The sequence below is a fragment of the Musa acuminata genome, chromosome BXJ1-4, assembly GCF_036884655.1.
Source record: "Musa acuminata AAA Group cultivar baxijiao chromosome BXJ1-4, Cavendish_Baxijiao_AAA, whole genome shotgun sequence".
NCBI lineage: Eukaryota > Viridiplantae > Streptophyta > Magnoliopsida > Zingiberales > Musaceae > Musa > Musa acuminata.
Window position 1 is genome coordinate 31,666,063 of NC_088330.1, and position 27,973 is coordinate 31,694,035.

A 27,973-nucleotide genomic window follows, 5' to 3' on the forward strand; every position below is an offset into this window, starting at 1 on the left:
CCAAATAAATCCATGTGAATTAGTTATACTGAACTAAATATACTTGGTTTTTGGATTTAAATATACTCCTTATATATTTTCCTAATTGGCTTGTATTATAAATTTTATATTTAATAAATTTGATTTTAGGTATTCCTTTATAAATTCTTTAATTCTAATTTATGAAACTAATTTCATACTAGCATATTTTAATCTCCTATGTCAAAGCTATCCATCATCATTCAAAACTAAAAAATAAGTTACATCACATAAATCACTTGTTAAAACTATCATAGATTTATTCTTATTTGATATTTCTATAATACTGAAATTTAAATTCAATATTATATCCCTTATTACAAAGTTGGCTAATACCCATTATGTTGTATTTTAAATTATCTACCAAAAGTATATTTTTAATCAAGAGATTTAATTTATTATCAATATTTTTAATATCAATGTTTTTTTCTTTATTGTTGTTTATAAAGACAACATATCATCAATCTCAACTAGTAAGAAGTTTATAGGATCTCCAAACATATACTATGAGCATCCGGTATCAAGATACTATTTTTTATTCTTAACTTTTATTTGGAGATATATCTATAAAAAAGAAAGGTTTATTTTAGGTATCCATTTAACTTTATGATCTTTATAGTTAAATCTATTTTTCTTATCTTTTGACTTTAAATTATTTATGTTTTTAGAAATATAAACTAATTTAAGATATATCTTTTGACTTTAAATTATTTATTTTTTAAAAAAATCTAAACTAATTTAGAATAATTATATTTCTTAAGAGAGCATGTGTAAGCATAGTGATTAAACTTTTCATAAAAGTTACATTTAACTTTAGGAGGAACGTAGAGTGTGAGCCCTTTAACAAATTTAGTTAATGTGCTACTACTTATAAAATCAATATTTTTTAAAATAAATAACCTTATTTAGCAAGAATCAAATCAAATGACTCAACTTGAAATATTAAAAAAATAATTTAAAATATTAATCGAAATAACCCAAATACAAGCAATATGTTGAAGAGTTATTGCTTTATAATATTTTATTATTTTAGTTTTGAGGTTGGACATTGAATTGTAATACTCTCAACTCTTCATGCAGATTAACAAAAATATGCTAATGTTGGTTAAAAAGTATATTTCATTGGTCCAGTCTCATAAGTCTTTCTATGCTATCTAATTGGGACTCATGTACTTTATAATATTATTAAAATAATGGCACAAGTATCAGTGACCTCAAAATTATTTAATAAATAAAAAATAATTCGAATCTTGAATATAAATGCATCTCAAATCTTGTATACATTACTATTGACGATACAAGATTCTTCAAGTGAAAATATGACACGCGTCTTATAAATTAGAACATTATAATATATATATATAGTGTATATATATATATATACATGTATATATTATATATATACATATTATATATATATATATATATATATATATATATATATATATATATATATATATATATATATATATATATATATATAACATCGTCGTCTACCATATTGTGTATATCTATCAACTGAAAGAAGCAATCTATATGTCGTCTTTCCAAATTATTTCAGTTCATAAACAATAACATTAAAGAAATAAAATACTTTGGTCACCTTGCTTATACTTAATAAATATATGTTTAACGTATATTATATGGTCATGAAGCTAACTAAAAAAAATGATGACTTTATATAATATTTTTGACATATGAACCTCTAAATATGTCCCAACGTTATAATAAAAAGTTAGTCCAAAAAAATCAACTCATGATATACCATATCATGATTTTGGTTGGCCTTTAAAATCATAGTTTTGATATCAAGAAATAATCCAAATGTCATAAAATTTTCAGAAAAGCTTTCAATTGTAATAAGAGAGACCTCTATAATAATTTTTTTAATTTAAAGAAAAATTTCAATATTTTTTCTTATATATTTAGAATCCAAACAATTTATGATTTTTCTATTTTCTTCATTTTTTCTCCTTATCACTTGATGCCTTTATGTAATATATTTTGACATTTGAGCTTTTAAATATGTTCTTAAGCTATAATAAAAAGTTGACCCCAAAAATCAACTCTTAATATTTGATACCCTAATTTTGGTTGAACATCAAAATCATAGCATCGATATCAAGAAATGATCCAAATGCTATGAAATAAAATAAAAAAAAAACTTTCAATTGCAACCACATATAACTCACCACAACATATTCGCAAATGATTATTATCACTTCTTCTTCAATTACGGAAACTTCATCTCTCTCAATACTCCACGAGATCAAATAAATTCAATTTAATCAATTTTCATCTTTAACTTTTGGTCTTGCCTTCAATAATGAAAATTTCTTAAATTTTTTTTTTTAAGTTCATAACATGCATCCTTGTCTTCTTTATCATATCTGTCTGATAGTACTAGCAGTAGCGTAACATTTTTCTTTTCTTCCTATAACTCCTTATTTCTTAAGAACTATATATAATTGTTGGTTCGTAGATCATATATTTCTATCTTCGTCCTAGAAGGCTTCCAAACTCCTTGGGTACCAATCCATAAGTAGTTCATTACTACAACCAGTATAAAGGCCATAAGATTCTTAATTATCTTAACATATATATCACAGTTTTTGTATTCTGTTTATTGGGGTTCACAACTTTGATTGCTCTTTTTACTGCATAATTAAAAACTAAAATATTAACTAGTTATCTAAAATAAAGGAATAAATTGTGTGCACGATAAAAAACACATACATAAGTAGGTGGTGCCTCATCATCATGTATCTCATAAGTACCTCCGCAATTGGTAACTCAGAAGTTGGTGAACTGTATTAATTAGTCATGCCTCACATGACTAAAGTACTAAATCTTTAATGATCTATAAAAAATAAAAAATAACCATTAGGATAATTTTTTAAAATAATAATTTTGATAAACTCATTTTATCAAATTATATCTTTGATATCATTTTATTAATTATCTTCTTGTGGGAATTAACCTTTCCAAAATTTTGAAGATTATACTTTGGTTGACGCCTTGAAGCACAACAAATGCTCATAAAATGACCCCTAATAAAGATCAAATAAATATTATGATAAAATAATAGTAAATGATATTATTAATATAGTCATTTGTAAAATGCTCATTTTTAATAGCTGACAAAAAAATAATCTCCATTTTGTTTTAACTTTTGTACTCTTTGCTACTAGGACTTCTCAGAATTATAAGAGTTAACTGTTGTTGCCCAACTAAACTTATTCAAATTCTTCAAATTATCAATGATTGATACTGATAAGATCATTTAGTCCCATATTGGTTGAGGAGTATGAGAACTAAGAACTCATAAATTTACTATGTCTCTCTTACCCTTGAATATATTTTTTGAAACTCACATGTTTTAAAATGAATAAAACGAATAAAACTATATCTAAACACATGTAAACACATACAATAAGTATAGTCGATAAAAATCCATCATTGATTAATTATTTTTAGCTAGATGCAATAGTATCATCCACTTTTTCAAATCTCTATGGATCGGTTAATCCATTGAAAAATATTTCTTTGTAAAAAATCCTTTAGATTAATATGCATTTAGATCAATTATTTCTTCATATTTAGAATAAAAGAAACATCTAACACCAAAAATAATATCTCCACTTCATTCGCTATAAACTTATCCTTTTTATCCTATCTTTCTATAATTGTTCATAATAATTCATGGGTTAAAGCTATACAGGGGATATCTAACAAATGGTCAAATAATGTACTATTTATAATATGTAAATGACACTGCTCGGTGGTATTGACGTAAAATTTTCTCTATTATGCTTATACTACCATATTTTCATGAACCGAAAAAAGGGTGCAACCATTACATAAAATTAACCATTACCTATATATATATATACATATATATATTTATATAACATGACCAACTCGACACTTGACCGCCCATGCCACGCGGCGGGTCAATTTTATGTAATGGTTGCACCTTTTTCCGGTTCACGGCACGTGGGTTTCTCAATTCAATATCCCGCCCAACCGAAACATCCCCCACCTTATTCTAGTAATTTACATTTCGGCCCTTTAACTAATCCCAACACACTGTTCTGCATGTGCAGATGGGCGTGTCGTATCCCTACCAGGTGAAGGTTTTATCTGGAATTCCATCTCCCGGTCAAAATGGGGGTCGAACTTGGTTTGATCGGACCACATCGGACCCGATTCCGAAGTCGTCGTCTATGACCGCATGTTCCTCAGCAGCGGTCATGCTTAACCATGGAGAAATCAGAGACACGCATGCATTGTCTCAGTCCATCGGACCGAGTCAAGCGCGAATACTTCTCCTACAGTGAGGGTTGATGGGACCAACGCGTACCTTTCAGCCTTGGCTCGCGTTGACAAATGGAGGGTCGACAACGGTAGCCAATCACACGATGGCATAAGGGAAGGGATGGCGCAAAAGTATGCTGATCCACATCATACGTTGACTTGTGAATATTTAGAAACCTTCGTGTCGGCATTGGATGAAGATGGTTTCGTCGGAATGAAACATGAGTAAGTGCGACGGCATCGAAGTTCGCAAACACAGCCGATCAGCGACGAGCACGGTCTTTAATGCCACCGCCTCGCCTCCTCCGTGTGTGTCACGTCATCAGTGACGTGCGGCGCCACTTCAAGGGGAGGCTCTGTTTTCACAGTCCCGCTGGAACGATGCATCTTACGACGAACTGTCCCACGACACGCGGCACGAGTACCATGATGTTCCGCAGTGTGCCGCTCGTGACTTATCCTCGTCTTGTTCGATAGCGCTACGCCAGCTAGTAGATGCATTGCCACCGACTCTCTGTCTCTCTCTCCCGTTCATTAGCCGCCTCGTATGATCGAAGTGCAAGCCACGACAACGGAGTTGGAGGAACAGTGCTTCTCGTCCTTGTGAATCGAGCCTTTCCACGTTCCTGAGGTGTTCCCGGGGGCTCAAGAGGGGGCCCATCCGTTTCGCCAATCTGGGGGCATGTACGTAAGAAGGGTAGAGAAATGTTCTAGAAGCAGCCCGTAACGAGCACTAAAGAATGCACTGCGGGTCGCGCATCCTCACTGTCATTTTGGCCACGGCGTTGACTTCGATTTCGGCGCATTCTATTAATGTCTCCATGTGTGTGTGTGTGTGAGAGAGAGAGAGTTGTCATTTGGGAATGGGAATGCACGGCAAACATCAGCAACAAGGAGGAGAGGAGGAGGTGGAAGGCACTCTCCATGGCGACGTTCTCGACGCCGTCATCTCCCGTGTGTCCGCCCTCGACCTCCTGCCCGCCTCCCGCGTCTCCAAGGCGTGGCGGGCCGCCGTCGTCTCCTCCGTCCGCCACTCCCCCCGCCGCCCCCCGCCGTGGCTCGTCCTCTACGTCCAGGGACGCCGGGGGACCGCCACCACCCACGCCTTCGATCCCCTCTCCCGCTCGTGGCGCTCCATAACCCGCGTGCCCTGGTGCAGCTTTCCGGCGGGGCCCCACTCCCCCGTGCCGCAGGTCTCCACCTACGCCTGCTCCCAGCGCGGCGGCACACGCCTCTACGCCCTCTCCCCATCCGGGTTGGCCCTCGCCAGAGATCCCTTCAGCACCGTGTGGCGCGAGTTGGAGGCGCCGCGCTACTGGCGGACGGACCCGGTGGTGGCCCTCGTGGGGCCCCACGTCGTGGTGGCGGGCGGCACGAGCGAGTTCGAGGACGACGCGAACTCCGTCGACGTGCACGACGCCTGCAGTGGCGGGTGGGAGGCCAGCGAGCCGATGCCGGAGGCCTTCGGGTGGTCGTCGGCGTTCTCAGCGGCGGCGAACGGGAATAGGTTGTATGTGATGGACAAGTGGTTTCCCTTCACCGCGAGCTGGTTCGACCCGGCCGCCAAGCGGTGGGGGCCGACGCGCCGGGTGAGCATCCCGGATCCGACCGTGCGCCACGCGGCCATGGGGTTCGGGAACGGGCGCCTACTGCTGGCGGGGGCGGGCGGGAGCGGGACGGGGGCGGGATGGAGGGCCGAGAGCGTGCGGCTGTGGGCGGTGGATGAGGAGACGCTGCAGGTGGAGGAGGAGGTGGGGAGGATGCCGAGGGAGATGGTGGAGGGGCTGGTGGACGACGCGGGATGGGGCTTATGGTCGATAGGGTTCTTGAGCGAGGGGGACTATGCGTACGTCTACAACCCGTCGTACCTGGGGGAGTTCTTCCTGTGCGAGTTCGAGGAGGGAGGAGGGTGCAGGTGGGAGAGGATTCTGCGTCCAACGTGCGTGGAGGCGCGGCCGATGCACAGGGTGGTGTTTGGGTGCTCGGAAGTGAGCATGGATGATCTAAAGACGGCTGCAAATTGATGGTTCGGCCTCCAAGTTTGGCGATCGGAGGTCATCCAATTTCTGGGTTGTGTGCACCGCTGCAGGTTGGGCATGGATTGAGAAGAGCCAGAGGCTGTCTCGTCCTTTCCTCTGCTACAGGAGGTGGGGTGCAGTGCAGTGCATTTGAAACTTTGATGAATATGCTCTCTCTATCTTCTTCTGTAATGGAGAATGTGGGCCGAGTCTGAACCGATCCAATTCTCACGCGGGTGAATGTTGTGTAACCGATGAGTCAAACGAGATCAATAATGACAAAGCACTAAAAATAAAAAGAATGAGAATCAACGAAGAAAAGTAAAAGCAAGTGATGTTAGATTCTTAGCAATCAAATCTTTCCGTCCACAATTGTTATTAAAACTAAAAATCAACGAAAAGATGAGTTGTAGTTAATAGTCCGCTGATTCGACTCTAACCTCTATTCTCACATATCAATATCAGCCGACAGAGGATTTAAAGAAACAACTCTTAGAGCAGAATGCGGATGACACAGGAGAGAGACAAAATGACGGGGGATAATAATAATAATAATGGGGTGTTGAAGGCAATGGTAGACAGCATTCTTAACCCACCGGAAACCAAAATATATGAATCCGAATAGTTCTCCTACGTGATATCGTCCTTATCGTCAAGTACATCTCTGTATGGACGAGCGACAAGAAGAAAATAATAGATACTAAGATACTAAGTTTCCATCGCCCAAGTAATAAGACCAAACACTCTCTGACACTCCAACTTCCTCGCCTCCAGCTGGGAAAAGTATGTTCAACACAGTTAGCATCGAAGAACGTGGAAAAGAACTGTCGAAGCGTTGGCAGGAATAAAAAAATGAATAAAATAAAAAATCCAAGAACGTAGCGAGAAACCCAAAGTCCATGCTGACTGTAGATTGGTACTCATCGAGCTGGTGTGTCTAAAGCTACAAAATGATCCTATATTTGAGTATGTGTTATTTGGACAAAGCGAGCAAGAAACTACGTAAGGTGCTGCAATAAAAAAAACCAGAGAGCAAAGTCAGAGAAGGAAAGCTGGCCATTTCAAGTTCTTCTGGAAGGAGGATTTCTTCATAATTCATAAAGCACAGTGATGCATCACCAATTTGAGGAGACTTGTCCCAAATGCTATCTTACCTACAGAGAGCTTCTTGGCCTGATTTCTAGAGCACCATGTGAATTATGGTCTTTAACATTTGAAAAAAGAAGGAACTGTGAGACTCAGCAACCAGTGAATGAATCCATCGGGTTGTTTTTTCACATGATAGGTTACAGGTGATTAGTGCATAGAATTTTAAGCAGTAGGCAACAGGTTACATGATTTATTACATGGCAGAGTAAAATTTCAATCTGGTTGTTTGAATATATCTCCACTATCTTCACCTAAGGGAGGAAAAACTAACTAGCGTCGACAACAAGAGAAGTGAACTTACATGTATGCTTATGTAGTTCATGGAATATTTACGAAGCAACTCCATATGGGAGAAGGGCAGCAGCCACTGGCCTTCCTTCTTCGCTTAATATATTGTAAGTTGAAGCAGCATTCCTCTGTCAAAAAAAAAAGGGGATATTACGTAGATGAACCACACCTGCTTAAAGCACCAGATGCAGACTCAAATATAGATAAGAGGGATTTAATATAGATAAAAGGTACAGATGATTATTTTAGTGCAACAAGAAAAATAGAGCAATCTTTTAATCTATTAGTACACAAAATAACTAAATAGAGTATAAAAGAATACCGAGTCAATTGCTTCCAGTTTCATTCCAGTAGAACGAATGAATTGTCGCAGTTGAGGGCTTACTGGCTGAATGTGCCTTCCACAGCCAAGAATCAGAATCTCTGAAAAGCAGATAAAACTTAGATGATAAGCAATCAAAATAGATCAAAATATAAGGCAACAAAAAAAGTAAAAATTGGCAGGGAAAGAATAAAACTCAAGAACAAAGATGATAGGTCAGACATTATGCAGAAAACAAGTATTAAATTTTGACAAGTTCCATAAGATATATTGAGATTTAATAATACTTATCAATTAAAAATCTCAACCTGTTCATTCATAATAAGACATAGCTCCATCAATTGTTAAGATATCATGGGAAAAATACAAAGTCCAGATTTTTCTTATAGACACACATGCTTCAACAAAAGTTGCATCAACACAGAAAACTATGTATCTAGCTCAACTCTTAAAGTGTATCGAATAAGAATACAGAATTGCACTCAGTCTCTTGGTTTAAAAGAGAAAAGAAAAAAAAAACAATACCAGGCCAGATATACAGCAGACAAAAAAGATTCACATAAAATTTGCAACTGTGAAAGCCTATATGTGAGAAGAACACAACAAAGTGCCTGTATAACATATACCTGGAACTGGCCTCAGAATCTTGAATACTGATAAACTGCACTTGGTACAAAAAAAAAAAAAATTGTGTTAGTAAGCGACATCACATATAAGAACTTTGCAGGTTCATATACATAAACAAACAAAGCTAAAGCACACGGCTAAGTGAGGCGTATAAATCCATCATACATTCTCACTCAAAACCCAAGAATTTCACAATTAATAACTGCACATGATCAAGTTATAAGCAAATTTTGTGAATACCTTTCAGGGGTTATCTCAGAAAATGTTTTTGGTACCCATGTCATGAGCTTATTTTCCACAACAAGCAAGCTGCCTTCATACTTGACACCATTGACAGTAAATCCTGTATCGCCATACCTACAAATTAAAATTAAAATGATAATATCATAATCGAATAATCAGATCAATCAATTATAGAAATAGCCCCTGCTGCAGCTCACCTACATGCCTAGATTAGGAACTAAAGAAGGCAATGCTCACGATTCTATCAAAATCACAAAAAATATTTAAGCAAGGGACTAAACAAGAATCACTTTCTAATACATTTACTTCAAAGAGAATTCTAGCAGATACAGAAGCTACAAATTTAAAGCATAACAGAAAAACACAAGTCATTGTTTCTATGAACATCTCTGGAAGGCATGATTCACTAATCTTTAGAAGGTAACATTGTCTTCGTTCCCATTAGTCATAAACAGAATATTTGACAATGCATTGGGTAGAACACCTTTCTAAATTAAAGTATTTCATTTTTTGCTTATATAGTCAAGCATTTGCAAATTCCATGGCTAAATATGTGTATTTAAAAAGGCATGTCTGTCAAAATTGAACTTTAGACAGCTCTGCTTGCGTAGGTGAGAGAACTGATTGTTTTGGGTGGGGCCAGGCTCAGATAGTGAGACTGATACTAAACAAACTGGTTGTATGGATGTCAATGTCACGCCATACTGGATCATTTCAAATTATTTGAGGAGAAACCTTTGCATATACAAGGTATATAAGAAATACATTACCAGTGAATAAGGTTAAGAATCAGCTTATGAGTTCTCATCAGCCATAAGAAAGGAAAGTTCTCATTCATGAAAAAAAATCTTTTAGTCATTCTAAAAGTTGACGACAGTTCTGTAAGGAGGCTGACTAAGACAGTGACAACAATACAACCTTTTTTTGCTTAAACAACCCATTATTGTCTTCATCACTTTTCATGACAAAATGTAAGAACAATCTTCAGCCCTTTTCAAGACAAAATGTTAAGCTATAAGAACTTAGCATTTAAATGACCTTTAAGTATCTGACAACATACATGTGGTTAGCTTGATCAAAGTGGGTAGCTCCAGTATACCCATAAGTCAGGAATATATGGCGTGAGTCGGTGTAACTATCGTGGTACAAATTCAGAAACAAATGCCCATTGTACCATACATGAAACTATCACCACATATCGCTTGAGCAATGACAATTAAATCCACTATCAGATTTTTATTACACCTCTCTTTTCCAAAACCTCAATCAAGCTTGTGTTACCCAGCTTCACAACAGTTCTACTGACTAACAAAGTGTGGAAGCCCTTGCTTGTCCTTTACGCACACCTGGCATGCTCAGTAAATTGATTCTTGTTTGAAAACTATAGGGATAAGGTTTCAAGGAGTTGGCAATTGATTGAAGATCTTGCTCCAAAGTTTAATGTCCCTTACAATGGATAACCTTTTAGCAAAATCTCATCAAGCATCAAGAGCTTGTAGTGAAGCTAAGAAATCATATACAAAATGAAAGAACTTTTCTTTCTAAATTACATTGGATGAGACATCATTGGGTGGTATCTAATCCATTTTAAGGTTCATTGTACAGATTGATAAACATAATGAAATAATATTTTCAGAAAATAATACTAGTAAACTGTAGCCATATCTTCATGGAAATTATAAAAAAAGAACATATACACTATGAGAAAACTTCTCCATAGCATCTATTAATAGCATTTGGGACATCAAAGGTAGAAACATTTGTAATAACCCATAACCAAGTCCAAGCATTCAACAACATAACAGACTTCACTAAAATTTATGCCCTCCTGTGGGACTTTTCATACTTCAGAATTTGGCTTTCTACCCACCTAAGAAGGGAACCCATGGAAACATCCCAGTCATCTACCAATGAAGCAATATTGTATATATTTGTCCCATTGAGTACCAAAAATAACAACACAATGCGACTTCATAAATTCGTCCTGAATCCACTGCAATTGAGTCAATCTTAATAATCCTTTCAAAAAGCAAATGTTCAATGATTTCTCACCAAATAATACTTAATAATTTAGAACAAAGGGCGAATTTTCGAAAAAAGCCCCTAACTTTGGGTTTTCCCACCGAGCACCCCTTCTATCAGAAATGACCACTTTGCCCCTATCAGTCATCGCCCTCCACCATGCCTCCGCCCCGCCGGCCGCCTCCCTCCGCACACGCTTGGCAGCCTCATCCGCTGGCCCTTGCCCACATTATCGTGGTTGACCACGACCCTCGCCGGCCGCTCCCCTCCCTCCCCTAGCTGCCTGTGTCTTTGTGCGCGGATTGGAAGGCAATGCCGGCTACCCCCGTCCCCTCTCCTGGTCGCCTATGCCTCCCTGTGTAGGCTGGCAATGCTGATTGCCCCCCTACCCTCCCCCTACTTCTTTGCACGAGGGCCGACGGATAGGCGAGGGTTGGCGGGCCAGGCTGCTAGGCACAAGCAGAGAAGCAACTAGGGTACAGAGGCAAAATGATTTTTTCATACAGCTCGGGGCGCTCCACGAGAATTTTTCAACCTTGAGGCGCTTTGCGGGAAAAACCCAAAGTTAGCGGCTTTTTATGAGAATTCGCCGTAGAACAAACTCGCTAAGAGACAGAAATTATACCCTAAAAATAATCAACATAATTATTAACTAATACTAAGCCCTAAAGTTTTAGAACCCCTAAAAATCAAGATACTATGACCTCCAAAATTGGCATTCACCGTCAAAGGACGTTCAAACCAGAAAGGGTTCATCTCAAACATCAGGATTCATCTCCAATATCATCAGGATGATCGCCAGATCTAAATCAAGCACATAATCAAGAGATCACGAACCTAAAACTTTCTTATATACATGGTATGCAATGTAAACGATCGAACACTAATTAGGGCGATTAGAGGAGATATACATACCCATGGAAACGCAATTGGTCTTCAGGCACGGTGTCGATGAGATTAATCTGATCATACAGCGAGAACGTGCGCCTGGTCGTGCACAATCCATGAAGCACGATAGAAATATAACTTGAGAACGAGAACATTCGAAATCAAGATTTAACAGGAGGAAAATGATGACGGCGGTGGTGACTATAAGATAGGAAGAGACCTAAGGGAAGGTAGGGTTCGATTTGAGGGCCTGATGGATTCCTTCCGCAGCGTCTTCACGAGATACGGCAGCATCGTCGCCACCCGCTGTCCTCCGCCGCCGCCGCCCACCATTCTGTGATCTCTCTCTCTCTCTCTCTCTCTCTCTCCTCTCCCTTCTTCTCGCGACCACTTGAAGGGGTGAAAACGGTGATGGATGAAGTGCTGGCCGTTCAAAGTTTCATCCGACGGCACAGAGTTCCATCAATTAAGCAAACATAAAACTTTCCCCAGAGACGTTTCCCGTTTCGCTACATGGATGGAATCCATAGAAGAGCCGGTTGAACAGGCGTTTCCCGCTCTGGGGGGACGCGGCGTTTGTTAACCACCAGTGAACGGCAGGAATCATCACACTGAGAGGGAGCATCGGCCATGGCAGCGGGAAGGGGAGAGTCGGGAAGGCAGCAAGAAGGCGAAGAAGGCAAGGCAGATAGAGTAAGCCAGGCGGTGTAGTCGACCTCCAATCTTCCTACCCAGGTTTTGAGGGCTTCTCTTCTTTTTTGTTCTTGATCTTTTCTGTGCGTCAATTCATTTGAAAGTTCGATTATCCTTCTCTCTTTCGTGTTCGAACGATCTCACTTCTAAAAATTCGATCTTAGAAAGCTTGGAGGTGAACTCCATTTTTGATTATTTTCTGGAATTTTCTTTTTTTTTACTGAGATTAATGCCCTATCTATTGATCATCTTCTAGTCTTCTTGTGTTTTAGCAGACATCCCGGTGATAAAGGCAGGAATAATTAGAAAAATACTAAACAGTTTCATCTTAATTGTTGGTGTATATATATATATATATATATATATGTATATATGTATATATACATATATACATATATATGGCATATGCAATATTTTTGATAAGGTAAGGATCAACACTAAATGGGCAGAGGCTCAACACGGTGGCGGCGTTCGCAGGTCTGGTTAAGATCGACGGTTCAAATCGACGTAATTCGATCACAAAATCTAGGGTTTCTTCGTCTCGTCCTCCCACCACCACTATATAACATAACCAGCGGCCGTCTCTCCGATAACAACTTCAACCCAATTCCTCACAAGTCGGACTTCATCTCTGCCTCTATTTCTTTCGTTGCTTCTTCTACCTCGTCGCTGTTCTATTTGGTAAAAGGCAATGAAGAAACCCAATCCTTGTGCCCCGGAGATGGATCCAACCATCGCTGACGGTGACACAAACCCTCTAAGAAGTTCTGAGCCTTTTCTTCTTCTTCTTCGGATTCGTTTCAGTATTGTTTTGATATATTTACGTTTTTTGTTTCTTCTTCTGCTGCTGCTGCTATTTGATTTCATGTCGTGAAGTTGTTGAATGTGTTTGTGAAGTTTGGGGGGCTGAAGTGATGTGAAGATTCATTGTCTGTCAATCCACTGACATACATCCGTGATGTTACTCATGATATTCCGAGATGATCTGATCATCCTCCCCAAGCCCTGATCTTGCGACTTACGTAGGAGTTCTATTCATCATGTTCTTTATGATTTTTTGTACTAGTAATTAGACATGTCCAGTTTTTGTTGGTCTTCCGAAGGTTCAAAACAACAGTAATTTGCTTCTCTCTTGAGATGTCTAAGTGGAAGTCTTAAGATCAAGTCCATGTAGGAGTCTCAAGTTCTCTTGTGTGAGCATCTTTGTAGGTATTTTTGTAGGTGGTAATGTAATAAACAATTATTTCTCATTTTTTAAAAAGAGGAACAATAATTATGGCCCAAGCAGTAGTATTATATTATAGAACAGAAATAAAAAAAAAAGCCTCTCCCCTTTGCTCATTTGTTGTTAAACAAAAAAAGGAATTCGGTCATGTTACTATGTTTTATTTTTTCTTATATAAATGTAATTAAATGCATTTTTTTATTATAGTTTTCTCCGTTAATAACTGTTCTGTGTTTTCATGTAAAAACATGCTATTGAATTAATTTAGTTGTTGCAAAATATTATTCATCTCAGAGGTAACGGATGCAGTAAAGAGAAATTTAGCCTACACATTGGACTAAAGAGAGAAATCTCGTAAGTTGTACAGGTTGCAAGACAAACCAACTAGCGGATTATGCGCATGAGAACTCGCCAAGTTGAGATGCTCAGAGTATGCTACAGCGGCTCCCTCTTTCTTCTGCCTGAGATGCAGTGGCTTGTTGATATCTGCTAGGGTTTGATTGTTTGTATGCGAACTCGAAGGTATTAAGACCGTACTATCATTGAAGCAAAAGGAGCAAAGAACAAAAGGAGAATTAGGTACAGCAATAAGAACGCATAGACATTCCTGCAAAGCACAGATATTACCTTTTCTCTCATTCGTTGGCTCCAGGCGTCGTTTCTGCTCGGACGATGGTCGAGAGTGCCAAGAACAGGTGGAACTCCTTGCCGATTCATTAGCGGCTGTCGGATGTACTCATCATCACTGTCGTACTCGACGGCTCTGTTAGCAGCAGCTCTTACCATTAGAGCTAGCACGAACACTAAAGCCTGCATGCCACAAGGTCCATGATGGAAATTACAGTTTGAAGAGGATCAAGTGAAATGCAACACGAAAAAAATGTATAAAGAATAGTCAATTGGCACAACAAAGGAGAATGATAAGGTGATATCAGAAAGGAACTATTATGATGTTACATTTCATCATACATCTGTTCTTTTGAATATGTATTTTTTATGATTGACCAGCATTTTATTCCATATGAAATTCTAAAGTATAAGAATGACAACACAGTTAAATGTGTCAATACAGATAATTCTTGCTTGTTGCATCAACATATAAGGAGGAACAAGTATTGATGGTGCAATAATGAATGGACCAAGATGTTGATTATGCTATTCTTTTTACATCAGTGCTAAAGGAATAGAAAGGTTCATACGGCACACTTACCTCTAAAATAACAGCTCCAAGAGCAACCCACTTTGTTATCTTCCAGTTATTCTCCAGAAACTCATATATAGTGTCAAAGTTCCCAGTTTTATCATCAGGAATAAGCTGCAGAAGACTTAATGTTGGAACTTACTGGGATAGAATGTCTTAATAGAAGTTAGAGATCTAAAAAAACTCACATCCTTCCAGCTATGATTGAAGAATATGAAAGCTGCAGCAGCCAGCTCAACTAGAATCAGCAATATCACTAAGAAAGAATACTATCTATGGTCAAGGAAAGAACCATCTGTGAGGAAAGAAAATTTATTCACATAAAATTATCAAGAAAAAACAAACTCAGTACCTAATATTTACTTCTACAATTACCTAGGTTGAGCTGAAACATATTAAGCAAAGAGACCTGTGAACTGCCCAAACTAAAAGGGAATGAGCATATTGGTAGTAATCTAAATGACATGAAAATTATTAATATGAAGAACATTTTGCTCCTACAATATCAAGCCACTAAGCAGTCTAAATTAAGCAAAATCTACCCCTCTGAAGCCAGCCAAAAAACACAAACCAGCCACAGTGATTTGAGACAATCAAAAGAGCAAACAATTGTTCATTGGGGAAAAAAAAGTAACAATTGAGGATTATTTTGGTCTAAAACAGAAGTAAAATACATAGGTTACAGGTTACAGGCAAATCAATGGGCCCAAAGCTCTATCACTTAATTAGCTTTGTCATTTTCAGTTCAATATAAATAAGCCTGAAATTGCTATAGCACTTAAACTTATGGCTCAATCTCTATCTTTTGTCTAAAACCAGAAGCTAAGTACATAGGTTACAGGCAAATCAAAAGTCGCAAAGCTCTATCACTTTATTAGGTTTGTCATTTTCAATTCAATCTAAATAAACCTGAAACTGCAAGAGCACTTCCAACTAATGGCACAATATCATGTACAATAAGGACAAAACATACCAACAAGAAACGCAAGTAATAAACTTTAGTAAAATAAAAATATATTAATTTCAAAAGGTCAGGATACACAAGACAGGCAGCACCCGTTCCTTGTCACTGCTCCAATGCAGCCGATGCACGATATGACAAAGAGGATAGCCCCAACACCAATAAACAAATAAATGAACCTGCAATAACATTGAATTATCGATCTAATTGAACAGATAATCCAGTGGATGATGACTGAAAGGGAAACATACTATAAGTAAGGAAATAAGACACCGTTTGTCTTTGAAATATTATATATAAAACCATAGCTAGAAACAAAACAATTGTTTTTTTAGAAAGGTATGATGCAAGAAGAGTACGAAAAGGAATATGCTATGGCAGCTTAACTAATTGACTCAGATAAGATGATAGGATTGGAATTCTGCAATGAGATTCTAACAGCAAACAAGTACAACAGTAAACTCTTGGGTTAAATAACAATATATGCCAGTATAACAAGGGGAGTAGATAGGTTCGAGTTAGAGGATCCAAAATATGAAAGTAGATATATACACCAAGAAAAATGCTTTCTTTGCCTGCGGGCACATCATTTCCTTGTCCGAGTCATTGAGCTGGAAGATACTATTGGTGGATGCAGACATGACTCAAGTTCATAAAACATACTTTGGTGTGTAGTTTTTTTAGCAAAAAGAATATTAGATTCAAATTTGAGGATTGATCAGAAGTATTGCATACCAAGCTTTGGGGAGATGATCGAGAAAACTCGAAGAAAGAGGCACACCAACGAGCATGGGCCGTCCAATCATCCAGAACTTGGGATCGTTGCTTGTCGGTGCAACCTGGTCATCGCCGTCGCCGCCAGTAGAGACTTTATTGTACTCCATCAGCAAGTAAACCCCATATCCCACCATCGCCAAGCCGGTGAGCGTCAGTAGAAAGTTGAGAAGCTTCAACAAATATTCCCAGAATCCCTTACACGCCATGGTCGATCTCTAAGCCCTTCGGTTAACGCTCCACCCCTTCTTCTTCCTCCAATTACCGGCCAATCAAAGACCCAATCTCGTTAACCGGAAACCCTAGTTCCAAGAAGGCGGCACAGGACACGCAAACTACTAAAAGATACGCAAACTCTAGTACAAAAGAATTGGTTCTTTGACAGTTTTGAACGAACAAGAAAAAAGATCAAAAAGAAAAACCTATGCGTTCGTCGGGCGATCGCGACGGCCGGTCGAGCTCAATTTTCTCTTGCCTGGCAAAATCTTCTTCGTCTCCTCGTCCCACCACCAAAATCTGCCCTTTTTGCCTCCCTCTTTCGCGTTTTATCACTTGTATTTGGTGGACGAAGCAAGCAATGATCTCCCACCACGTGGCGAGCGCGGGAGATCCGTAGTGATCGATGGACGGTTACAAAGTCGATTGTCCGCGACATGGCGACTTCCCATCTCTACTAACGAAGACGCCCTCATGGCTCTGCTGCACTTTGTCAACGTAGGACACATCTTCGACCAGTAATAAGTCACCACGTGTACATTTACGCGATGACGCTCACGAATTATGTCCGCAGGGAGTAAAAATCTTTTCCACCTTATCTTCGTTCGAATGTGCAAGAGTTTCACTCGAGTGGGTCCCACAAGCACATTCCTTTTGCTATTGGCGCGAGTGTGGGCCCCGGCTGTGCCGTCCAATCACGCGCTTGCTATCGGTGTCCGGCAACCACCCGCCGTGAGACGCCTCGGCTTCCGCGTCTTCGTCCACCAACTTGCCCTCGGCATCGCTGGCCTCTGCTCTTCCTCTCCCTCCTGCCACTACCTTTACGATGGTTCTTGGCGAATTCTTCCTCTTTCTCGGGACGTAACCGTAATGGCGGCCTCTGAAGTCCTAGGAACTCCCCCACTGTTGTGAAGCAACAAAGAAGTCAAGTTACTCGAGCCACCCTTTGTGCTTCTGGATCTGTTGGCACACAGTAACAGTGAAAAAGGAACTAGGGTTCTTGATCCCGAAATCTTCCTCTGGGGGAGTTGGAAGAAAGGGTAGATATCGAGGCGCCCAGCCGTTGCTTCTGCATCCGCCACCACGTTCGTATCAAAAGATCAGAACTTTATGCACATCATTTCAATATAATCAAAAGGAACTGAAGGTCAACCAAATCAAAACCCTACAAAGCAGCGAAGCAGCAAGATTCAAGATAAAGTTTGCTCTTCGATTCACGCAAGATAATAGAGAGCAACGTCGACGACATTCGCAATTAAGCCAAGTTCTTGGGGCAAACATGAGCGCAAGCAAAATCCTGGTTCGATTGAGGATAAACCCTAATTCCCGTTGGTGGAATTGAAACGGGATGGGAAAGGGTTCCGATAAGACGAAGGTTACCTTTCCAGTGACGCAGAGAAAGTTTACATGCGGTTGGTGAATCCACCGTCCATAGGATCCACGTGGAAGCAACCTGAGCCTCTTAGTCTAACCGTTAAGATGGGGTTAAAGGGGGTCAGATAATCTCCGTCAGAATCCAGTGGCTGCTTTCCTGCCATCATCACCACCGCGCCGTCGCCGCCACCTATTGCCTTCACGCACTGGAATGGCAGTAGCTTCGGCTTCTGTCGCTTCTTCTACGGCTGCTGCCATTCTCCACTGCGTCTCTCCTTCCCCGGTTTATTCTGGGACCAACAGAAGCCCTTTGGAGAAGCGGCCCTCTTCTCTTTCGTGGTCATCGTCGATCCCACTCGTGCCGATCTCCTCTCAGCAGCTCCGCAAGCCACCCAGTTCAATCACACCCAGCCGGCAGGTTAGTATTGCTAATATTCTCATTTTTCTTCTTTCTTCCTCTGTTTACAGTTGATTTATGTTATCCGAATTAGGGATTAGTTCCCAGTGAAACAAGTAGCCTTTTTTAGGGTATTGATTTTTGTAGCAGCGGCATATGATATCGGGCTTGTTCTTAAAACATAATTTATGGGATCAGGGTTTAGGATTTTGGATATCTTAGAGTATAAGTTTTCAGGCATGGTGGAACTTGATAGAATATGAAGATTGATTATTAGGTTGGGAGTAATCACAAAGAGTGTTCAAGGGGTTAAGCTATTACAGGTACAATTTCCCATGATTGTGTTTGATAAAATGTGCACATGGAATGGAAATCATGTCCATTTATATGTGATTTTGTACATGAACCCAGGAAATTAGAAAGCGTGTGGATTTTCTACTAAACATTAATTCTAAGATGGTTGATGGGCATACTTTTCCTTGCCTTTGTTGTTGTCCTACCATGCAGGAGACTAGGTTATCAGTTCTCCAAGAAAAGCTCTTACATTGTTTTCTTTGTTTGCAGATTTGCAAGCCTCTTACTTCGTTTATTATATCCTTTAGCATTGTTTATGATAATTATCTGTAAGAACTTAAAGATGTGTTGGAAGCAGCAGGAGATACCTTCCATGACAACTTGTAACAGTACCAAAATTGTAAAGAAAAACTTTTACCTGTTGCTTAAAATTGTAGATTGACACTCAAATAGACTAGCTTATTGAGAATGAAACTGAATATTTAGATAAATCGAGGAGGAAAATTTTCTGGCATATGCCATGTACTTGGCCTATGTGAAAGTTCAACGCTTACATTAGGCCAAGTATGGTCTGAACCTAGCTTATCTTTGGTATGATTAAAGTATAATTCTGCGTAGGCATTCTGTCTAATCTCATGGATCACTAGAGATGTTTTATCAGTAATTAACAAACAGTAGACTCAAATTATGGTGTTTTTTTAATCAGTAGTTGACATAGTGTTTTAAAAGATATGTTATTTAGGCGCTAAGATTGCAACTTGCTGAACATCCGTATTTATCTCTTATTCACTCTATTGCAATACATCTGGTTCCCTAATAATCCTTTTGCAGGTTGGTGTGGTTCAAGCAGCTTGGACTCGTAGATCGAGAGATGAAGCTGCGAAGAGACCCAATAAAAAGTCATGGAAGCAAAAAACAGATATGTATATGCGGCCTTTCTTGCTAAATGTTTTCTTCTCTAAGAGATTCATTCATGCAAAAGTGATGCACAGGGGAACAAGTAAAGTTATCTCTGTTGCAAGCACGAATGCAAAGGATCTCAGGAATACTTTGCCATCCCTGACCGACAATGATGCTTGTCGGACCATTGGACAACTAATTGCTGAAAGATCGAAGGATGCAGACGTATTCGCACTATCTTATGAACCCAAGAAAAATGAGAGAATTGAAGGCAAGCTTGCGATTGTACTCGACACCATAAAGGAGAATGGAATCATTTTTGTTTGAACGACTTTTAACTACCACAATTCTGGCCAAGTGTGGAAGCATATGGACTAACTGTATGTTAATATATCTTGTGTATCAGGCACCACCTTTCCTTGTTTAGTGGAATATTTATGAATATGATCAGCAACCTGTTAATATAATCATGGGAAGAGTGTTGCACAATGTATGTTGTTGATGAAAAGGATGTCTGATGATATGATTTAATTAAAACCAAATTGGTCGTCAGCTGTCTGCAGGAATGAGCACCACATGATTGAGTTTTCATGCTATTGATTTGAGGATTAGCTTCTGATTCTTCTGATGAATTAGCTACTTGATGATCTGTTGAATCTGGCCTGAGGCCAAGTTGTTCGCCTATTTCTTTGGTGAAATGAAAAGTTCATAGCAAGTGATGCCGAAATTTGTTAGCGGTAATGGCATTAAGTTCTTGGTGGAGACACTACCGCCCACACTGCTCCATTGCTCCTCTCCAGCAGCTTATGTATTAAGTTATTAGTCTGCAGTAGCAGTAAATCCAGAGTTACATACTAAGCTGATATGACTTTATTCTTCTATGAAACAGATTATTCTGAGCTGATTACCTCACACAATTGAACATCAGCCATATCCTTCGTTCCTTACTGATAGCACACTTGAAAGGCAAGGTAAGATGGATAGTCACTACTTTGGATTGGAATAAAAGCATATAAAGACAATGGCAAATGATGCTCAATGACTGTAAATTTCAAATGCCAACAGCTTTCTTGCAGCCTTGGAGTGTAAAGGACTGGTGAGTTTTTTGTTATCATATTCCTGACATGAACATACATCTCAATATTTCCTTGAAGAACAACACATTAAACCTATAGTAATGATCCATACAATGCATTGGCAAAATGAACTTTGAGGAAATAAGCTATTCTGTGAGTTGCAAGCAGAACATTATGTAGAATGAAGTGGTAGGTGATTAATATCGTCATTGACCTGTAATCATTAGACATAGGAATCAGAAGAGGAGAAGCTCCTACACTGAATTGGGAACTCCTTGGTGTTGGCTTCTCCAAAGCTTGACGTGAGCAAAAGGTGGATGAGAAAGGCTTAATGCTTTTGTGCCGACTCCAGGTTGAACATTCTCCACAGATGTGCATCTGCATGCTTGAAATGAAGCATCTTTATGCAGATCCAGAATAGCAGTAGGCAATCCCTACTTGTGTTTGAGATTACACGAAAGCTTTTACATCCCTCTCTCTCTCTCTCCCTCTAGATAAGTGTGAATGAAATATGCTATGAAAATGCCAAGTATTATTAGTCTCATATAACTAAGTACCATTATGTGAGAGGCACAATGAAAAGAAGTCAGATCGCTTAAAGAGTTGCAGTCAAGCAGAGGCAGCCAATTTTTCCTCCTTTAGAGTTAAAAGCAGACTTGTCTTCCTGTTGCGGTCCTCGGATCAAACTTCCACGGGGACGATCGCGGCGTCCTCCACGACTCTGCCTGCTGAACAGCGATAGCAGCGCGGAGAGGGCGGCGCCAACTACGAAGGAGATCCCACGAATCCATCCCCCCTCCTCTCTTCCCTCTTTCCCATGGCCGCCGATCTCCTCTCCTTTCCCCATCCACGCCACTCCTCTCCCCTCCTACCCACCAAAGGAATCCGTCCCCGCGTCGCCACCGCTCGCCGACTCAACGGGATCGGCTTCACCGCCGCGGCTGGGAAGATGTCCGTCTCCTCCCACACATCGCCAGAAACGTATCGCTCTCTCACTGTTATAACGTTGTTTGCTCTCACTGTGACTTCACCTGGAGAAGATCTTGTTTAACGCGTGCACTGTGCTTTCGATCATTCCTCTGCTTGCAGCAGACGCTCCTTGTCTCATCTTGCTCCGCTGGAAGCCATACTGTTCGACATCGATGGCACGCTTTGCGATTCCGATCCCATTCACTACTGTGCTTTCCGGGAGATGCTGCAACAGGTACACGTTCCATGAGTCTTTCCTGCTCTCTCGGATCACTCTGTAGGAACTCTTTTTCTTCTTCTTCTTGCAGATTGGGTTCAACGATGGCGTCCCCATCACCGAAGATTTCTACGTCGACAATATCAGTGGGAACCACAACGACGACATCGCCCGGTCACTGTTTCCCGGTTGGGATGAGGAGGCGACCACGAAGTTGCTGGACGACAAGGAAGCCATGTACCGGAGGTAATGAACTGCATGCCCATGCTCCAATTCTTGCTTAGAAATGATCTGAACCTCCCGGACATGGGCTGAGACTTGTTCAATGTGTTTTGGTATATCAGCACTTGTTGGACTTCATAGGAAATAAAAAAAAATAAAACAAATTTAAATCTTTTAAATTTTTTTATAATTTTAGAAATTTTATATATTTGATGACTCAATATATATGGTTTATATACTCGTTAAAGATATATTACATTAATGTATTCAAAATAAATTATTTTCTTTTAAGAAACTGTTTCAATAATCAATAGTCAATTTGATTTGACATTTAATCTATTTTTATTTTTGATACAATGAACACTTCTTTTGATGAAATTATTTTTATAAGTTTAATACCAACATTCTGCCTATTTAAATTTGTTTCATCTAATATGTCAAGTTTCTTTCAAAGTTATTGAAATATTTTAAATTTAAAAGGTTTTGAAAATATATCGATCACTTGTTCACTTGTCTTGACATGATATAGTCAACTTCTTTATTTCTGATATGATCTCTTATAAAATAAAATTTTGTGTCGATATGCTTTGATTTGTCTTGATCTTTTATAAGGCAATAACTAATTTATTATCAATATAAATCTTGATTGACTTCTCCTGTGGCATATGAAGTTCTTAGAGTAATCTTCTTAGCTATATTGTATGACAAACACAAGAAGATGCTACTATATATTTTACTTCACAATTTGATAGAGCAATAATCTGCTATTTTTTTAAGACCAAGTGAATATAGTTTTACCAAAATAAAATACAAATCCAATTGTACTCTTTTCCGATCATCGTAGCTTTCGACCCGATCATTGTCACCGTATCCAATAAGCTCTAACCTTTTGGATGATGAACAAAACATTCCATACTCAATTGTTCCTTTAATATATCACAGAATTCTTTTAGCGACATTTAAATAAGATATCATAGGAGCTTCCATATATCTATTTATTAAACTAACTTCAAATAGTATAGCATGTCAAATATCTTAAACATTTAATTAGACTTTTATAATAAGTTGGATTAATGTATTTACCTTCACATTTCTTGGTCAACTTGGTACCATATTCAATAGGTATATCTATAGGGTAATAATCTTCCATAGAAAACTTCTTTAAAACCTCGTTTACATAATTTTCTTATGAGAAAAAATTCTTCTATTGTCTTGTATAACTTCAATATCGAAAAAATAAGTCATTAGGCCCAAGTCGATCATCTCAAATTTTTCTTCATAGAATGCTTAAAATTTTTAATTATAGAGCTACTATTGCTTATAAATATTAAATCATCTACATACAAACATGCAAGATATCTCTATTAGAGTTAGATTTTATATAGAGAACATATTCATGTAGACATTTAGAAAAATTATTTTGAATAAAATAAGCATATATTTGAGAATTTTATACTCATGGGGCTTGTTTAAGCCCATAAAAAGTTCTATTTAACTTGTATATTTTGTCTTCTTATTCATGAATAATAAAGTCAAGGGGTTGTTGAATGTATACCTCTTTTTTAAGAACTCCATTAAGAAATACTGATTTGATAACTATTTATAAAATTTTTCATTTAATTTGAGCTACTAGGGAGATAAGTAATCTTAGTGTCTTCAATCGAGCAATTGGTATAAATACTTTGTCATAGTCAATCCCATATTGTTGTTTGTATCCCTTTATAACTAATCGGGCCTTATATTTCTCTATCTCCACTTTTGCATTTCTTTTTGTTTTAAAGATCCACTTAACACCGATCGCTTATTGGTTTTCTAGAAATGTAGTAAGCTCCATTGTATCATTTTTATTAATAGCACAAATCTCCTCGTTCATAGCTTGTCATCATTTTTCTTATCTACAAGCTTCTTCGAAGGTTAATAGATCATATTCTGCAAAAAGATAAAATAAAGAAAGTTCATCATTATTAATATCAATCCTTTGAGTCACATCATAAAGCTCTTGAATCGGTCTTGTCCTTCTTATAATCAGACTTCTTGAATCATGTGACATAGCTAATCTAGGTAATGATTTCAGCAAAGCCACTTCGGTGTTTACTTGTATTATATCATCCTCTTCTGAAGCTATAGCTTTCTTACACTGCTTATCACTTTTCTAATTCCAAATCTTTTGCTCATCAAACTCAATATCTCTTAACATCATAACTTTATTTGTGATAGGATTGTAGGATTTATAGCTATTAAAATTCTCTGGATAACCCAACAAAATATATTTTTGACTTTTATCCTCTAGTTTTGTTCTCTTTTCTTTTGGTATCTTAGCAAATGCAACATTTCTAAAAATTCTTAAATAATCGACTCTTAATTTCTGTAAGCTCCATACTTCTTCTGGTGTAAAATTATCAATTCGCCTTGTACGAAACTTGTTAAGCAAACAAACTGCACAAACAACATCTCCCCAAAATTCTTTAGGAATTTTTCTTTCCTTTAACATGCATCATATCATATTAAGTATAGTCTTATTTTTTCTTTATGAGACATCATTTTGTTGAGGTGTATATAGCATGGTGAAATGATGTAAAATCTCATTATTTCTATAAAGACTTTCAAATTCATTTGATCTATATTCACCACTTCTATTTATTCTTAAACATTTAATCTTACGATCACTTTGTCTTTTAACTAAATCCTTAAATTTTTTAAATTTTCTTAAGACTTCTTTCTTTTTTTTTAACATATAAACCCAAGTTTTACTAGTATGATCATAAGTATAAGTAAGAAAATACTTGCTTCCTCTAAGTGATACTGGACTGATAATGCCATAAACATCAAAGTACACCATATCAAGTTAATGTCATACTCTTTTAATTCTTCTGACTTTGAAAGTCTTTCTTTCTTGCTTACCCGTGACATAGACTTCACCTAATTTTGATGAGCAATCAATTTTTAGAATTCTTGTCACCATATTATACTTTTGTAGAAGTTTTAAAGTCTCAAAATTTAACTGAACATATCTAAGATGTCATAGTGTAGAAATGTCTTCAATATCAGTTTTAAAATAATTTGACCGATCAAAAACACATAAATGTAGAGGAAACATTATGTTCTTTACCATTTTCATATATGAGATTAATTTTTTATTCTCATCATGAATAGAAAGAGTGATATCTTTCATCTTAATATTATATATTTTTAAGTAATTACCTCAATCTTAGAATATTATTTTTCATATCAGGAACATAATAAACATCCGAGATACATAATTCTTTACTATTATTAAGTCCAAGAAAAATTTTACCTTTGCCTTTTACTGGTCTTTGAGACAGATCGTAATATTCCCGAAATAACTTATATCCATTTCTGAAACTAGCTCTTTAATATAATACATATGATTTGAGGCTCCTGTATTTAGATAACATGTCATAAACTGACCATCTTTGAAATTATCATAAGTCATTGGTAAAACTTGATTTTCGTTCTTTTCTTCCTCCACAAAATTTATCTTATCACCTTGATTATTAGGATTATAATAACATTCATAGGAGTAATGTCCATACATTTTGCAAACATAGTATTATATTTCAAACCTTTTATAATTTTTGCCATAGCCTCGATTATAACCTCGGCCTCTTTGGTTAGAAATTTCTCCATTACTTTCATTATTTGGATATTCTTGATTGGTTTGATTTATGTCTCCTCTTCCTCTTTATCACGTCCTCTTTCTTTGTGAGAATTTGATTTATATTTATTTTCAAGAGTAAACTTGGTTTGTAGTACTTAATCCATAGTTTTGTTTTCTTTTCTTTTTGTAATCATTTGTTTATGAACTCGAAGGAAATCAATAAGTTGTTCTAAAGATATTTTTTTCAAATCTTTAGATTCTTCAATCGCAACAATAATAAAATCAAATTCTTGATCTAGAAATCTCAGTATTTTTTTTATTACTCTTTGATCACTTATTTATTCATAATTTGGTCCTATTTGATGAACAATAAAAATGATTTTTGAGAAGTAATCAGAAATAATTTTAGAAGTACCTTATTATAATTTTTCCATAGAACTTGTAGAATAAGTTTTTTTACTTCATCAACACCACCAAATGTTTTTTAAAGCATTTCCCAAGTCTCCTTTGAAGTATTTGCTGGAGCGTTGATCTTAAATATTGTATTATCAAGCCCTTGATAGATCGTGAAAAAGGCTTTTTTCTCTTTTTTCTTTAGTTGATTTCTTGTTAGACTTGGTTCAACGAATCCATTTTCTATAAACTCCAATACATCTTGGGAGCATAGAAGAACCTTCGTTTGAATACATCATATGTCATAATTTTTTTTTGTCAGAGAATCTAAAGTTAGATGATATTTGAAGAAGATGTCATAGCTTAACCTATGTTCTGATACCAAGTATTGAACTTGATAAGAAGAAGTGATAAAGCTATTAAACTAAGGAATAATAGAACAAGATTAAATCTTTCATATTTCTCTTAAAAATCTTTACAATTTTAGAAACTCTATATGTTTCATGATCCAAGAGGTTTATATAACCCCTAAGGATATATTATATTAATTATATTCAAAATAAATCATTCTCGTTTAAGAAATCAACCAATAGTCACAGTTTTTTTCATAGACATTTAATCTATTTTTCTGTAATAAATATCTCACTTATGTTCACTTATGTGATGCAATGAACCTTTTTTTTTTATAATGAAATTAACCTCTTTGAACAAGTTTAATTCCAATACCATGCACCCATCATCATCCGCCATTTCTGAGAGAGGCGAAACGTGCAGGATGGCGCCGGAGAAGTTGCAGGCGGTGGATGGCCTCCACAAGCTGTGTAAATGGATCGAAGGACGTGGAATAAAGAGAGCTGCAGTGACTAATGCTCCGAGGGCAAATGCACAACTCATGATCTCGCTTCTTGGCCTGACTGATTTCTTCCAGCTTATAGTGGTTGGCAGTGAATGCGATAGACCAAAGCCATATCCTGACCCTTATCTGAAGGCTCTCAAGGATCTTGGTGCCTCCCCTAACCACACATTTGTGTTTGAGGTTGTTCTTCTTCTCCTCGCCACCAGTTATGATGTAGTTTTGGTCTAATTTCCATGCCTTCATCATCGTTTTCTTCTTCAGGATTCTGCGTCAGGGATAGAAGCTGCGGTCGCAGCAGCAATGCCTGTATTGGGGTTGACGACAAGAAACCCGGAGCAGCTGCTGATGGATGCAGGAGCAACCTTCCTCATCAAGAACTTCGAAGATCCAAAACTCTGGGAGAACCTTGAGAAGTTAGTGTGACCAACTGGAACTCGATCCTTCATGTACTTTTACGCATGCCTGTTGCAGGAAGCCATGCATGAAGAGACCCGTCATGGAGTCAGACTTGAAGGATGCATGCTTAAATTATCCTCCTCTTTTTATGTAATGGTAATTTAGGATATTATAATGGATAATTTCACATGAAGCAAACACATACTTGGTGGATTAATTTAAATGCTGTTTAAGTGACTTCAGAAGTTGCAGCAAAAGGATGCTTTTCCAGCACAGAACACAGGTTAATGGAAAAGAA

At 37.9% G+C, this 27,973-nt stretch overlaps 5 protein-coding genes and 2 non-coding genes across 12 annotated transcripts; 5 read left to right on the forward strand and 2 right to left on the reverse strand.

The window, feature by feature from the left end:
- The first annotated feature begins 5,163 nt into the window (after positions 1 to 5,163).
- On the forward strand, positions 5,164 to 6,584 carry LOC103977765 (F-box/kelch-repeat protein At1g23390-like). The gene has a single exon (XM_009393411.3). It carries the CDS (start codon positions 5,199 to 5,201, stop codon positions 6,357 to 6,359), a length of 1,161 nt encoding a protein of 386 aa, XP_009391686.2. The 5' UTR covers positions 5,164 to 5,198; the 3' UTR covers positions 6,360 to 6,584.
- Positions 6,585 to 6,874: 290 nt separating this feature from the next.
- Positions 6,875 to 12,323, reverse strand: LOC135582317 (uncharacterized). 2 transcript variants are annotated; one of them, XM_065174318.1, is made up of 7 exons: positions 12,113 to 12,323; positions 11,920 to 11,991; positions 8,980 to 9,096; positions 8,739 to 8,773; positions 8,113 to 8,213; positions 7,804 to 7,918; positions 6,875 to 7,127 (listed from the first exon to the last, which is right to left on the reverse strand). In XM_065174318.1, exons 1-6 carry the CDS (start codon positions 12,223 to 12,225, stop codon positions 7,832 to 7,834), a joined length of 525 nt encoding a protein of 174 aa, XP_065030390.1. In that variant the 5' UTR covers positions 12,226 to 12,323; the 3' UTR covers positions 6,875 to 7,127; positions 7,804 to 7,831. The 2 variants fall into 2 exon arrangements, with proteins under 2 accessions (XP_065030390.1, XP_065030385.1); XM_065174313.1 differs by lacking the exon at positions 6,875 to 7,127 and having other exon boundaries at positions 7,603 to 7,918.
- A 948-nt stretch (positions 12,324 to 13,271) lies between these two features.
- Positions 13,272 to 13,360, forward strand: LOC135672728 (small nucleolar RNA U61). The gene has a single exon (XR_010513084.1). It is a non-coding gene; the product is annotated as a small nucleolar RNA U61 (small nucleolar RNA).
- A 136-nt stretch (positions 13,361 to 13,496) lies between these two features.
- Positions 13,497 to 13,578, forward strand: LOC135672737 (small nucleolar RNA snoR14). The gene has a single exon (XR_010513092.1). It is a non-coding gene; the product is annotated as a small nucleolar RNA snoR14 (small nucleolar RNA).
- Positions 13,579 to 14,064: 486 nt separating this feature from the next.
- LOC135582278 (tobamovirus multiplication protein 2A-like) lies at positions 14,065 to 17,273 on the reverse strand. Of its 4 annotated transcripts, none has more exons than XM_065174279.1 (7): positions 17,169 to 17,273; positions 16,708 to 17,048; positions 16,052 to 16,151; positions 15,200 to 15,280; positions 15,021 to 15,125; positions 14,438 to 14,620; positions 14,065 to 14,346 (listed from the first exon to the last, which is right to left on the reverse strand). In XM_065174279.1, the coding sequence occupies exons 2-7, from the start codon at positions 16,953 to 16,955 to the stop codon at positions 14,236 to 14,238; spliced, it is 828 nt and encodes a 275-aa protein (XP_065030351.1). In that variant the 5' UTR covers positions 16,956 to 17,048; positions 17,169 to 17,273; the 3' UTR covers positions 14,065 to 14,235. The 4 variants fall into 4 exon arrangements, with proteins under 4 accessions (XP_065030351.1, XP_065030367.1, XP_065030358.1 ...); XM_065174295.1 differs by having other exon boundaries at positions 16,708 to 16,997; positions 17,169 to 17,268; XM_065174286.1 differs by having other exon boundaries at positions 16,708 to 17,081; positions 17,169 to 17,264.
- Positions 17,274 to 18,462: 1,189 nt separating this feature from the next.
- LOC135652942 (uncharacterized) lies at positions 18,463 to 20,416 on the forward strand. Its single transcript, XM_065174305.1, has 2 exons — positions 18,463 to 18,754; positions 19,859 to 20,416. Exons 1-2 carry the CDS (start codon positions 18,548 to 18,550, stop codon positions 20,252 to 20,254), a joined length of 603 nt encoding a protein of 200 aa, XP_065030377.1. The 5' UTR covers positions 18,463 to 18,547; the 3' UTR covers positions 20,255 to 20,416.
- A 1,187-nt stretch (positions 20,417 to 21,603) lies between these two features.
- LOC135652952 (haloacid dehalogenase-like hydrolase domain-containing protein Sgpp) lies at positions 21,604 to 27,953 on the forward strand. Of its 2 annotated transcripts, none has more exons than XM_065174327.1 (5): positions 21,604 to 21,984; positions 22,096 to 22,207; positions 22,281 to 22,435; positions 27,198 to 27,459; positions 27,541 to 27,953. In XM_065174327.1, the coding sequence occupies exons 1-5, from the start codon at positions 21,821 to 21,823 to the stop codon at positions 27,700 to 27,702; spliced, it is 855 nt and encodes a 284-aa protein (XP_065030399.1). In that variant the 5' UTR covers positions 21,604 to 21,820; the 3' UTR covers positions 27,703 to 27,953. The 2 variants fall into 2 exon arrangements, with proteins under 2 accessions (XP_065030399.1, XP_065030396.1); XM_065174324.1 differs by having other exon boundaries at positions 21,606 to 21,984; positions 22,093 to 22,207.
- The last annotated feature ends 20 nt before the right edge of the window (positions 27,954 to 27,973 follow it).